General features: G+C 43.2%; 1 protein-coding gene across 1 annotated transcript in view; it reads right to left on the bottom strand.

Moving 5' to 3' along the window:
• The window catches only part of ENOX1 (ecto-NOX disulfide-thiol exchanger 1), a 226192-nt gene that overhangs the window by 74728 nt on the left and 137142 nt on the right, over nucleotides 1-14322 (bottom strand). The window contains exon 10 of the mRNA XM_045567225.1: nucleotides 6652-6836. Coding sequence (XP_045423181.1) covers nucleotides 6652-6836 — 185 coding nt within the window. The remainder of the gene's footprint in view (nucleotides 1-6651; nucleotides 6837-14322) is intronic.

Here is a 14322-nt window from a genome sequence, read left to right on the forward strand (position 1 = left end):
CTTCCTTTGTCTCTTTCGAAAGCCCTTTTCGTTTGCACATTTGCCTCCTCATGCTGAGGCAGCTCTCTGGACTCCAAACTATGCCACTGTAAGTTCCCTTGTTCCTTCCTCTCGGACATTCATGAAACTTGCTCGCTGAGCTTCCTTTCCCTGCGTGCTTGTGGACAGCCAGGTTAACCTGCAATACCCTCCCATGCCCACCCCCTGCGCCACAAGGTACCAAGAATTCATTCAAGGACTGGGTTAAAGTTAAAAGCTCCTGAAACAGACTCCTGTTCCAGATGTCAGAGGCTGTGTGTGTGTGTGTGTGTGTGTGTGTGTGTGTGTGTGTTTCTTTCCACCAGAGACTCAATTAAAATATCTGTCAATGAATACATTTATAAAAGCAAATGGAACAGGAAGGGAGTTCCAGAGAGTTTCTAGTATGTGACAGATTTTGGCATTTGAAGGATCCCCAACTATCCTTAAATAAAGGCTGCCAATCAGTGAGCCCTCAGTTGGCCACTGCATGGGAGAAAGACCCAGCCCTGTAGGAGACCTGGACACGGCAATGCACAAACCCACACAGCTTCCTAGAAAAGTCAGCCAAGCGCTTCACACCTAAATATACACAGGCTACCAACCACCACCTCGCTTTTAAAGAAGCCTGTACATAGAAGAGAGAGACTGAAATACAAAAACCAAACGACTAATCCTAGAATAAAGAGAAGTGGTTGAGGAACAAAAAGAATATTGAATATTCTAGTTAGTATTCTCAAAATCACTTGTGAAGATAATGCAACCATAAAATAAGATTGCATGAAAAGATAATAAACAGAGAACATAAGCAGATACTGTATTCATAGGTCTGCCAAAAATTAATCAGAGAACAAACTAAACTTTTGAAAAAATTTATGATTATTAAGCAGAAACTTCAATGGAAAGGATACAAGATAAAGTTAAAACATAAAATATTAGAGAAAAGATACAGCACCAACCTAGCAGGTCCGTTATCAGACTACTGGGTATCTTGGTTAGACATTAAAAACAGAGGCCTGGCATGGTGGCTCACACCTGTAATCCTAGCACTCTGGGAGGCCGAGGTGGGAGGATGGCTCGAGGTCAGGAGTTTGAGACCAGCCTGAGCAAGAGTGAGACCCTGTCTTTACTAAAAATAGAAAGAAATTAGCTGGACAACTAAAAATATATAGAAAAAATTAGCCGGGCATGGTGGCACATGCCTGTAGTCCCAGCTACTCGGGAGGCTGAGGCAGAAGGATTGCCTGAGCCCAGGAGTTTCAGGTTGTTGCGAGCTAGGCTGATGCCATGACACTCTAGCCTGGGCAACAGAGTGAGTCGCTGTCTCAAAATAAAAAAAAGAAAAAAAAAAGAAAGAAATTAAAAATAGAAAGCAAAAGCGAGAAATGGTCAAGAAAAAGGAGAGACTTCTGTTGCAAAGTACTGTCACACTGCTCTGCATTCCTGCCTGCACGTGGCGGCCACCCAGTTCTCTGCAGCTCTACCTCCTGAGGTTCGCTGGGAGCACCAGGTCTGCTATGTTTTCAAGGATTTCCATGGTTTTCAAGGGACAATAAAATATTATTAAATATGCTCATTTTATCTGTCTTTCCCTAAAACTTTCTAATCATCAAAAGTACCACTACCCCTACCACAGCCACCATCCCAACCAAAGCCACCACCACCACCACCAGGACCACCTTCCCCCCCGCAGCCACTCTCACTACCACAGTCACCTCCCCTGCCACAGTCACCTTTCTCTCCACAGCCACCACCATCACCACCCCTGTTACCACTCCTGCCACCATCATTATTATCTTGATTTTGATACATAACTTAAGGCTTCTTTACATGTGAGTTTGTGGGGGCTGGAATTGAGCACTAGCTTTTCTCTCTCTCTAAAAAATGATCTTACTAAGCAATTGAGCAGTTTAAAGGAGACTGCAGAGAACATGCTGAACTTATGCAAAGGGTCAGGTGCACCCACTGATGTTCTAATTTCAAAACACTTTCATTTGTCCTTAATGTAGATTCCAAAGACTGACTTTTGCCCAACATTTTGCAAAACTAACTGGGGTTATTTTATATTTTAGGACAGCAGTAATGTCATATTTCTTTGCCTTCCATAAAATGAGTCTAAATTAGTGAGATTTTGTAATACCCATAGAGAAAATCAAACATACGTTCTACTTGGGGTATAAAGAGAAAATACGTGTTAATTTCCAAAATGGTGTTGATTATAATAATCTTCCTTTCCCCATATTTTGTTTTCTGATCTTCCCTTGCTGAAAGTTGTCAAGACAGCAGACTAACCCTGGGCCTTACCGTCAAGCCAAGAGTGTTAAAGAGCCACTGTTCTACATGGGCCAATGGTTTACTGGCCTAAGACAGCTGGTCTGCAGACTAGATTTGCTAAAACTATTAAAAAGGCATTGGCTTAAAGTATTTATGAAGTGGCCTTCTGACATAAGCACCGTTAGTTTTACAATCAGCAGTTTTTAATTGCATCCTGTTGTTATCTTAATATTTATTAGTCCTATCAATATGATCTACACAAGGCTTCAAAAAGCGTTCTGATTTTTAAATTGATTATTTTAAAATAGGACACATTGATCTATCCTCATGAATGACAATAACAGTATTGAATAAATTTAGATGTGAATAAGACCATAATGAGATACCACTCTACCCTTACTACAGTGGGTAAAAAAGACAAAACCAATTGACCACGCCAAGTGCTGACTGATGAGGATGCAGAACTTGAATTCTCATATAGCCCTGTGGGAATACACAATGGTATAGACACTTTGGAAAACAGTTTGGAAGTTTCTTAAAAAGTTAAAAACACTTAGCGTTGGACCCACCAATCTTAGTCCTAGGTATTTACTTAAGTGAAATGAAAAATTATGTCTAAACAAAAAGCCTGTAGGTGCATATTTATAGCATACTTATTCATATTTGCCCCAAACTGGAAACTACGTAAATGTCCATTGACTGGTGACTAGATAAACAAATGATAACTCTTGCTTACAATGGAACACTAGTCAGCATAAAAATGAACGGACTACTGATACACACAGCAACACGGATGCATCTCAAATGCATTATGAATAAAACAAGCCAGACTCAACAGGTTGCACACTGTGCAATTCTCCTTACGTGACATTCTTGCAAAGGCAAAACTACAAGGGTGGAAAACAGATCAGTAGTTGCTGGGAGTGGGGCTGACTACAGGGGGGCATGAGGGAATGGGTGATGGAAGCAATTTATCTGTTGAGAGTGGTTATATGATTGCATGCATTTGTCAAAATTCATAGAACTGTATGCCTTTTATTGTATGTAAGTTTTACCTCGATAAACCTAACAAACATATTCAGTGTGGTAATCTGAAAATAAGAGTTTAAAATATGTATATTCTTTACTTGTATACCTCAGTGAAAGTCAAAAACCACTCTACCCCTGAGGCAGAGACAGGTTAACTTCACGGCCAGCTTATGATCAGGGAAAGGCTACCACGTTACCATGGATACAAGCTATTTTGTATGAAGCCTTTAATATTATGAAATTGTGACTCACATACAGTGCAGGGGTAAACTGAGAAACATCCAAAGTCACCCAAGGATTTTTCATTTTTAGGAACCCTGTCCATAATGTTTTCTTCACGGACACATGAAAAACTGTGTGATGTCAGTGGACATATCCTTAAGGGATTGAAAGAGGAAAGGTTAGCAACTTTTTGGCTAAACTTGAAGGCAATTCTAAAAATTGTCTGCTAGTCCTAAGGTCATTAAGGCCCTTTGTTTCTTTTGTTTGTTAGAGAAATAACCTCCCAAACATAGATGGACTGTGGATATGATGACAGATGGGAGGCTGACCCTCTCTCTGTTGCCTTCCATCGAGACCACGATTTTCCAGTTTATAAAGTGGATAGTGGGCAGATTGGAAGCAGGTTTTAAAATCAGGATAATTCTTTGTGGTGGGATTCAAATGAGAAAGTTGTAGTGATTTATTCACACATGGTAGAATATGGTAGAAATATGAGTCTTAAAAAAGCACCTATAGTTTAAAATTATATTAAGGACATGTTGACACAGAGATAGCCAGGCATCTGCCTAACAAACAGGAAAAATTAAAGTCACAGCAGCCACCGTGGATGGGGTGTTGCCCATGCGCTTAGGAGGTGCCGCACATACCTCTTGGGTGTCAGCTCTCACCACGCCCTGCCTTGCTCTTACTGTCCACAGGGCCCCACATAGCCCAGAACTCCCTACAGGCACCGTGCTCCATGCTAGTTCTTGCTTCTGGGCCTTTGGCCATTTACTTCATCATTCGATACATGTATTTTGACTGTCTACTCTGTGTCCGTTACGGATTGAATTGTGTCCCCCACCCCAAATCCAAATGCTGAAGTTCTAGTACCTAGTCCCACAGAATGGGACATTATTTGGAAATAAGTTCTTGCAGATATCATTAGTTAAGATGAGGTCATACTGGAGTAGGGTGGGCCACTAATCCTATATGAACTGTGTCTCATCAAAAGCAGAAAGCTGGACACACACACACACACACACACACACACACACACACACACACACACGGAGAATGCCGTGTGAAGATGAAGTCGGAGAGCAGGGTGAGCATCTACAAGGCAAGGAAGGCCAAAGGTAGCCAGCAAACCACCAGAAGTTAGGAGAGAGGCACAGAACAGATTCTTCCTTACTGTCCTCAGAAGGAACCATCCCTGCTTTTGGACCCTGGATCTTGGACTTGTAGCCTTCTAAACTGTGAGGCAATAAATTTCTGTTTTAACTATATTTTAACTATATACTTTAACTATGTTAAGGTACATTTCCTACAGACAAGGAGATTGTGAAAACATACGAGGAGCTCCAACAACTAAATCTCTCCATTGAGAGAATGGCGGCTCAGGTGGTGACATGGAACACTGCTCCTCTGTGGTCAGGCACACAGCTCCCCAGTGCCCCTGCTCTGAGACCCTGGCATGCATCTCCCCTGCCGAGCCGCTCACCCTGCCCTCCTCTGACTTCTTTCAGATTTGAGTCTTCAGCAGCCTTAACAGCTTTATCTACTTTTAAAGCGACTGGGGTAATCTTTTCTGGAGGAAAAGGAGTCCAGCTGCTTGAAGTGTGACAGAGGAGCTTTCAGGCTAGGTCTGGCGTCACGGCCTCTAGGGAAATCGGCAGACTCTCATCCTGGCAAAGGGCGCCGGCAAACACCCAGTGTTGGGGCATATGGACAACCCAGGAGCCTCACACAGCAGCTGTTACATCGATTTCCAAGTACAGGGACCCGAGCAATGACTGTAATGACATTTTCCTGGCTGGCTCTGACCTCTGAATTTCACTGATTAGTCTAACACACACTGTGAACACCAACCAGTTAGGACTCAAAGCCAAGACTCAAAAATTGCTTTAAAATGGCAGGAGATGTTTAAGACATAATTTCTGTGACTTGGTCATTAACTTGCTCACTTCCCAATCCATGATTCTTTTTTTATATCCCTCTCTCCCAGTCATTTTTCCCTGTCAGGCTCACGTTTCTGTGGTAGTTAACTCTAATCACTAAGACACTTTTGTAGGCAGTTCATGCTCCTGATCTTAGAGACCAATCAATAAAGATGGAAGAATTTTTAAAAATATTCTAGTCACTGCATATTTTAACCTTCCATCATCTTATTTATATATTTTCCTTTTTTAAATAAAAACAACTTTTTGGGGAAACTATTGGTTGAATTTCTACAATCAGAGGGGTAATTAAAGAATACTCATCTGTGATGGTGATAACTTATGCTCTATTACTCTATGATAACTCAAAGGCCCAAACACCTTAAGAATATCATGTATCACTTGATGTTTTCAGACACAAATCTAGTTATGAATCTTTGATTCTACTGAGTCTAGTCCTTCACTGTCAACACTCAGATTTTCCTCTCCCCCAGCCTCTTACTTCTAACATTACACGTTCCTTTTCCCCACTCAAAGCCCATGGCTTTCATCTCCTTTCCAACAATTGCCATATATGCACATCTTTAAGTTCAGTATGCCAAGACAAAGCCTGGCACTCTTCCACAAAAGCACAGCTATCACCCTGTTTCCAAAGCTACCTACCCCCCAAAAGTCTGGTGCTCCATCCATTCCATCAACAAACATTTCTTAAATATATACTGCGTTGACAGAACCTGACTAGATCCTAAGTATAATCCAGAAGTAGTGGAAACAATATAGTTTACATTTACACTAACTCTGAAAACAAACAAAACAAAGCAAGCTGCGTTTGTAAAACCAGTTCTCACACTTTAAACTTGAAACTTGGCAAAACACGTGCATCACCGATAGGCAAGGACTTGCTAACCATTTGCCATGAGGCTGTATTTCATATACAGACATTTCAATCTCCTCAATTCTCCTCCTTTATTTCCTACCTCCAGGGTGCATTTCTTCAACAAATGCCATTAGCTTGGCTGTTCTCCAGACTGTGCCCTTCCACAAATGGTCATGAGCACTTCCCTTTCCTATGCACTTAAGCTTTTTGATTGTTGTTTCTTCTTCATCCTTCCCAGCAAACAGCTGCCGTTTCACTTCCATTTAATACACATACCCCTTTCTCTCAAAAAAACAACGTGGGCCCAGGTACCTGCTGCATGCCTTGCATGGTTTGCTGCAGGAACTGCAGCTGCTGGTCCTTGGTGAGGTTTTCCTCTGTGCGGAAAAGCTGTTCTTTTTCTTGTTTCAGCAGCTCCACCTCATTCCTGTACGCATCCAGCTGCCAGCGGAGGCTGTCATTCTCCTCTTTCAGAGCGTAGGCCTGAGCCGCCAGGGCTGAAGGACAAATAGAATGGGTACAAGTGAGTTGCCATCCTGCTTGGACTGGAGAGGCTTTCTGTGGGAAAGGGAGTCTCTCACCCAAACTCTTAATGTTCCTACCAGCTCAGAAATAAAACCAAAATGCCATACTCTGGGGCTCTCTATTTTATAGTTGGTATATATCACCTCTTTTGGAATTTTTATCTATTCTGTGAGTCCTGTCTTTTATCTGAATGTTCCTTATGGGCACAGGATTAATTCCTTCCAAATTCTGTCTCCTGACCTCTGTGCTGTTAAATGATGCTGACATTCAGAATTCCTGGCAACAATCATATCTACCATGGCATTGTCCTCCCCCTGTAGAGGATTGCTTAGCTCCTTGGAGAGCTGCCTTCTTTCAAAATAATCAGCCACTCCACAGGTTGAGGCACGCAGCAGCCTCCCTGGGGAGAGAGGAATTTATATGCACACCATTCTTCCTGCTCTGCGACTGGGACAAAATGCACAAATTGCACAAATTGTTTTCTCTCACTCCTATCAGAATGGTAACCTAGTTCCATCTGTTTCACCAACAGATTAAAACTCTTTTCCCTTACAAGGCTGAGTGGTTACTCTAATACTCCTCCCAGAAACCTAAAATTCTCTGTGTAGGTTCAGACTTCATTCACATCTCCACCTTACTGAGAAACCAAGACAGTTAACTCAGGGTCTCACACATCTCCAGGCTTCAGCAACAGCTGAAACTGAGTAAGAGTGGATGGTATAAAAAAAAGAATTAGGATAGGAAATTCCTTTTCCTAGTTTCCACCGTATTGCTTAGTGATCTCTCCAATAATGGTTATAGTTTGCTGAGAGCTCACAAAGTACTGGACCAAGAGCTTTGTCTGAAATCTCTCAATCCCCCCATCGAGCCTGTGATGCGGGTGCTGGTCTTATCCCTCTCTCAAAAACATATGAGAAAAATGAGGCACAGAGAAGCTGTATAACTTGTCCAGTCCCACAAAGCAAGCAGCAGAAACAGTCTTCAAACCCAGGCCACAGGTTCCAGAGTCTTTGCTCTCAATCATTGCGCTACTGTCAGTCTGTGTGCTTAGTTTTGACCAGCCTGTTCCAGTCTCACATGCTCCCTGCCACTCTCCCTCCAGTGTCCCACACATTCTTCCCCCCCCAACAGAAGAGTCATTCTCCACATTTTTAAGCAAGAGAAAAGTGAAAGGAAAAATTTAAAGCTTATTACAAGAAACTTCTTCCAAGATGTAACTTGCAGTATGGAAGGGCCCGGAGTGGAGCCTAATGCATAGCATAGCAGAGTACACTCTGAAGTACTAATCAAACAAACACGCAAGAAACTAGAAAATTCTCTCCCTCAAATCATTAGAGATCAATTAGTCAATAAGCATTTACTGCATACTTACCTGTGCCCAGGACTGTCTGGGCGTCTTAGATCACAGAAAGAGGAGACAGAATATGTCCCTTCCCTCAAGGAGCTTTAAACTTTACTAGAAACTGACACATTTAAAAAGAAACTAATAATACATTCAAAGGGAGAACAGCATGATGCCTGGCATATAGTTGGCAGTCAATAAATGTCGAATAAATAAATGAGCAACTTTGTATTGAGGTATATGACAAAGGAGTATATCCTACAGAATTTGGGAGAAGAGAAAGAAAAATGTAGACTAGAGAAATAAAATAGGGCTTTGGAAGATGAGAAACCCAAGAACTGGGGAAGGATGTCTCAGTCGGGAGTCAGAACATAAGCAAAAGCCCAGAGATGAAAATTGAAGATAGAATATTTGGGGCAGGAAGGAGAGAAGGTTGATCACAAAGGCATGCATCTGCCTGGAAGCGGTGAGAGAAAGGTGATCCATGTCAGGTGACGAGAGAGGATGGGGAAGCTTAGGCTCAATGGAGCGGCCGATTGAGAACCACGGAAGGTGCTTGTGGTAGCGAAGGACACGATGAAATTGGTGATTTAGGAACATTAGTTTGGCAATGGTGCGTGGAATGAACTGGAGGCTGAAGAGAATGAATAAAGGAAATTTTATTTGGTGTATATGTGTGTGCAAAACCAAGGGGCAGGCAATTTTACAGTTTTCAGGGGCTTACTCGTAAAATCAGAAATGATCCAGGGTACACCCAGGAACATGACTAGTGCCTTTTAACATTGTACAGCCCAACTTTAGATCTTGTCCACACCCTGAGATACCACCTCCTGACAACTCCATTTACCGATCCATAAGGAAATGGTTATGAGGCATCATTTGCAAGAGGAATGTTGTAATAGGGCAAAATCACAGAAAATGCAAATGATGAAAAAAGTGTTGGCACTACACAAGCACATTACTACATTTAGTAGCATTCAAAGACACTTAAGTCATTTCCTTAGGAAGCTCTATTTGGCCCTTTTTCAATTCAGAGTGGCATTTTTATTATCATAACTGATAGCAGGTGTTTGTGAAGAAATCGATTAGTATGCAGGGATGGAAATTACATTTTCCAAATGAATTGCATAGTCTGCAAGATATGCTGAAATCTGTGTAGCAAAATGCAAGCATCTATAAAGCATGTGCCAGCAGCATTATTTAAATAAATTGTCTGAACATAAATACGTATAGGAAAGTGTACCATCTATTATTTTAGGGGCTGTCTTATAAGCCTGTGGAATGGCACTGCTGAGAGTTCTTATTCTTGGCTACGCCAAGTGACCACTGTGCCTGCCAAGCAGGATATAATGCTGTTTGCATTCCTGGAATAGAAATATGATATCATTATACATTATAAAAACCAACAGCTATAATTCCCCCTACTCTCCCCCCACCAAAAAATCAATACCATAGCCAATCTCATCAACATTTTTATAATTGGGGCACACAACTGATTTACATTTCTGATTAAATGATTTCAAGCTTGATATTTACAAAAAAAATTTTGGTTACTCATGTGGCAGTAAGCAGTTACTTTCTAAAGGGTGGGAAATTGTACATTGACTCCACTTAACTTTAGGGTCACGCTGCAGCCCAGAGTCTGCTCCTTATGCAAGGCTGCCTGGAAGAGGCTACATTATGTTTCCGGGACCAAAGCTCTAGCAGAAAAAGAATCCTAATAATTTCTGACCTAAAATAATTTCTCACTCTGTTAAAAATTCAGAAACTTGAAATGTCAACTCTTTATTTTTTTTCTCTCATGCTTCCTGGAATACCGTACTAAATGTAAAGAGTTTTGAAAAAATGTGTCATCAAGCTTTCATGATAAAATTTACCCTAAGAGACTGTACAACGAATCCACTATTAAAATAAGCATAAGGATTAAAAATAAACTACAGCGTGCATCTTTTGGCAAGAATCCCCAGGGAGTAGTGCACTGGGTGCCAATAAATGGGATATTTAACTAAGAGACACCCCATGTGAATTACCAATTCCCAATAATAAAAAAAGAATAAAATTAGACACCTTAAATGTAAACTATATTGAACATAATTAAATTTCTTTGTTGTACATTTTAAAGGCACTCTTGAATGCAGTGGTGCCTCTGAATTATCATAATTAATTCACCAATCAACCATTTATTGAGGGAACACAGCTGTACCATTTTCAGGAAGGCTAAGGCCAGTACAGTCATCCATTTATAGTTACTCACTACTTTAGAACAGTTCTGGACACTGGAATTTTCTGATTGGATCAATAATGAAATAATAAAATTTTGCTAAGAAAGATTAAGTTATATTTCAAAAATTAGCACTAGACTAATAAAACTAACCAAAGTGACACCAGTGTATGAAAATTGATCCCAAGATTAAATTGCACTGCTGAAGAAAAGGCTTAAAGGTATTACAGCATCTCATTGTATCCTTTACTAGAGTCTATATAAACCATTATTCCTTATATTAATTACGGTCAAAGTGACCTCCTCCTCTGTCTCCTGTCTTACTTACTGTGTTTCCATGGGAACAGATAATGGCATGCTTAACTTCTTTAAGTAAATAATCTAGTGAAAGCCTTGAAATCTCTCTTACCAGCCTGAGCCAGCCTCAGAAAAATAATTAGCAATATATGAGAAATGTAAGTTATTTTGGGTTATGTCCCAGTAAGCTGACAGTCTGTTAATATCTTTTTCATGCTCAGGCAAGAAGTAACTAAATAATAAAACACTTTAATATATTGTTTCTAACAATATCTGGATTTCTACAGAACTGTTAGTCTTTGTGTCTTTGGGGAGCTCTGTGTTTAACACCCCCCCCACTTTGCCAGATGTCCTCCTGGAATGCTGGAAGGACACTGCTGAAGCGTATATTTCTTTCCTACACACAAAGAAAGTCTTTTTCAAGGATTTCATTGGCTGCAACCCAGGTAGGCAGCTGTATTGAGAGGTCCAGGACACAGGAGGATGGGGACAGGCTCAAGGCCTGGCAGATATCACCCCAATTTCTCTGTGCCTTCCATGCACCTTGCTCCGCCATGACCCTGGCTTCTGGGCCCCTATGAAAGGGAGCAGTAGTTATGGCCCAGTGACAGGGACTCTGTCCAGGTTCTAACTGCCCACCCCCCGCCCCGCATTCTGAGTCTTCTCCTGGGGTGTCTGAGGTGTTTAGTGGCTATTCTATGACAGACATCACACCACAAGGGACAGTGGTGTGTGCATTCTGCAGTGCCTCTTTCTCTTTCTGCTGCTGGATGGGACTTGGGTCTCTAGTCACCACATGGAGGAAAGGGGCCCAGAGACTCAGAATATCTGCCTTGGACTCTTCTGTGCCCAAGAAATCAACACTTTCCTTTTTTGGTTAGGCCACTGAAAATTAGGGACTTATTTTTACAGCAGCTGGTGTTACTCTAGCTCAGTGTTTTCCAAAAATTGGCCCGCATTAGAACCTCCTGGGGGGCATACTAAAATGTAAATTTCTGGGCCCTATGCTGAGAGTTTCCAGTTAGGCATGTCTGGAAGGAAGCCTGAGAATTTGCATTCCTCCAGTGCCCAGGTGGTGCTGAGACTGTGCTTTGAGAACCACTGCTCAGATCCCTGCTCCTACTATGCTCTGGTTCCTGATCTGGGCTGTGGTTATCTTGTTTGGATGAATACTCCAGAAGGAGCCACACGCTTGGCTTGTCATTCTGGTTTTATTCCTTGATCTTTTGTGTGGCCCCCAGCTCCATGCTCTGTACTTGTAAGGTGGCCCTGTCTCATTCCTGTGCCTGGGCCCCATGAGCTCCTCCCTGCCCCAATGCCCTGAGCACCTCCTGATGGAGTCAGAGGAAGATCTGGGCCAAAAGCAGAGTCACCACTCTGTTTGCTTTAAATAACAGTAGCAGTGACAGTAATAATAGTGGTAGTACTACATTATCTGCACAATGCACTTTCACCCTCACAAAAATACGATACAGTAAATACAATCATCATTTCTATTTTATAGGTGGTGGAACTGAGTTTCAGAGAGATGCAGGTTGCACAGCTGGTTGGAGGCGCAGGGTGTGGCTCAGAACCATCGTCCTCCACGTAAGGCCACAGGCGGCCTTGCTCTAAAGCCCTGCAGCCCGAGAAAGGAGGAAACCAGAGACTCTACAGTAGTGGCTAGTTTGTTCCCAGCAGAGGTAAAACTTTCCATTTCTGGCTCCATTTGAGGGGTGCTGTGCTGGCGAGAGGCTCTGCTATGAAAGCCGAGAGCACAGTCCTACTGTAAAATAAACATACGTATACTTTCCGCAGGGCAGATTTGGGGATGGTCCACGTGGAAGTTAAACTCACCCTCCGGCAGTCTGGAGGCCTGACTCAAACCACTTAGGGATCCCTCTTTCTACCCTGCGTCTCTGTCCTCTGAAACGGCCACAGTGATCCCCATTAATCCCTGAGCTCAGCAGCCTCAGTTGTTAAAATGCTTCATTAAGAGAGTTGTGGCTAAAGACCCATGCTGACCTCAGGACTCCTGAAGAACCAACGTTAGAACTCACCTATGTTTTGCTTTCGTAAGTGTATGTGTCTCAGCTACAATAAAGGTACCAGAGACTCCTCTTCCTGTTGCTCTGACCTCCCGCAGAGCTCTGTCCCCTGGGTCTATTCCAAATGGGCTGATGACAGCCAATGACAAGGACCGCCACCCTCAGAAGACCAAATGAAGGCACTGGGTCCCTCATTGTAGATGGCTTCATTCTCGATGAATGTTGCTGCCATCGCTGCCTCCCTGTGGCCAGGCACAGAGCCGGAAGGCTTCCTGGGACCATGTGTGCTGAGCAGCCAGTCTCCCACTAGACAGCCTCATATGGTACCAACAAAGTACAATTGATCTGTTTTTCAATAACACCTGTATCGCCACTGAAGCAGCAATCTTCCTCAAATTGCTCATGGAAATTCCTTCTGCTACATTGTTGCAGGATTATTATTATTGCAACTTAGCATTGACATAACATTTCATACTTGCGGTGTGTATTATAGTCTGCACATTAGCTATTATCAGAGAGAGCTAAACAGAAGCACAATGCAGTGTCTATTTCCATCTTTGTGTGAGGCCAGTGGAATAAGGGTAATTTGGAGAGTGCAGGTAAATGAGATCCTGTTATTATAATGGCTTAAAAGTGAGTCTGGAGGCACCACTGGCAGCAGGCGACTCAGGAAAAACATCCTCTGTTCCTCCCTCCACACAGCCCTTCCCAGGGAAGCAGTCTGCACCAGTGGCGGGGCTGGGAGGTGCTGCAGGGCCGCGGCCACTGTGGAGAACTCACATCATGCCTTATCACTTTTCCATTTACATTGTTATCCTCTGCTACCTCCCCCCAACGCTCCCCATTTTCCTCAGAGGAAAATAAGCAAAGGAAAGAGGCATGCTCACTTCTTCCAATAGCAGGGTAAGTCTGTCATTTCAAACACTGTTGAAGGATGCTCTGTCAGGCGAGCGTGCCTCTAGAGTCCGCAGGGAAACACATCAGAAGTGAATGCTGCAGGCAGGAGCCCAGCGCCGGCTCTAGGCCAGGGTGGGGGAGCAGGGCTCGCAGCTCCAGCTGGGTCTGATCTCAGCAGCTCCGGGCCCGGCCGCAGGGACAACTGCAGACAGATGCGGAACCTGGTGGAAGCCGACGATGAGGAGGGCTCTAGGCAGGGCTCTCCCCACACAGGTAGTGGCAGTAAGCGGGAGGGGAGAAGGCCTCGGGCTGGAAGATGAGAACTGGGGGAGTTTCTTTCTTGAAGGGGGAGTTGGGCCGGGCCTCCAAGTTGAGCTCCCACTTTGAGGAGCCGAAGGGAAGCAGAGCGGGATCATCACACGGTGGACACTGCTTTACCGAAGGACCAGCAATCTCCAGGAGGAGGCTGTGGGGCGAGACCCGTGAAGCGAGAGGAGCGCAAGGCGGCTTCTTTCCCAGCCCCTGAACCAGGCGGAGGCTGCTCAGGAGGTGGCGTTTCCCCCCCAACTCTTCCCTTTCTTTTGATTAGATTTCAGTTTTCTTTTTCATTTTCAATCCCTATTTTCATTTCCAAGATAAAAGACTACCTTTTAAAAAAATTTTTTTTAGAGACA

This window comes from Lemur catta, chromosome 13 (genome assembly GCF_020740605.2).
Source record: "Lemur catta isolate mLemCat1 chromosome 13, mLemCat1.pri, whole genome shotgun sequence".
Lineage (NCBI taxonomy): Eukaryota > Metazoa > Chordata > Mammalia > Primates > Lemuridae > Lemur > Lemur catta.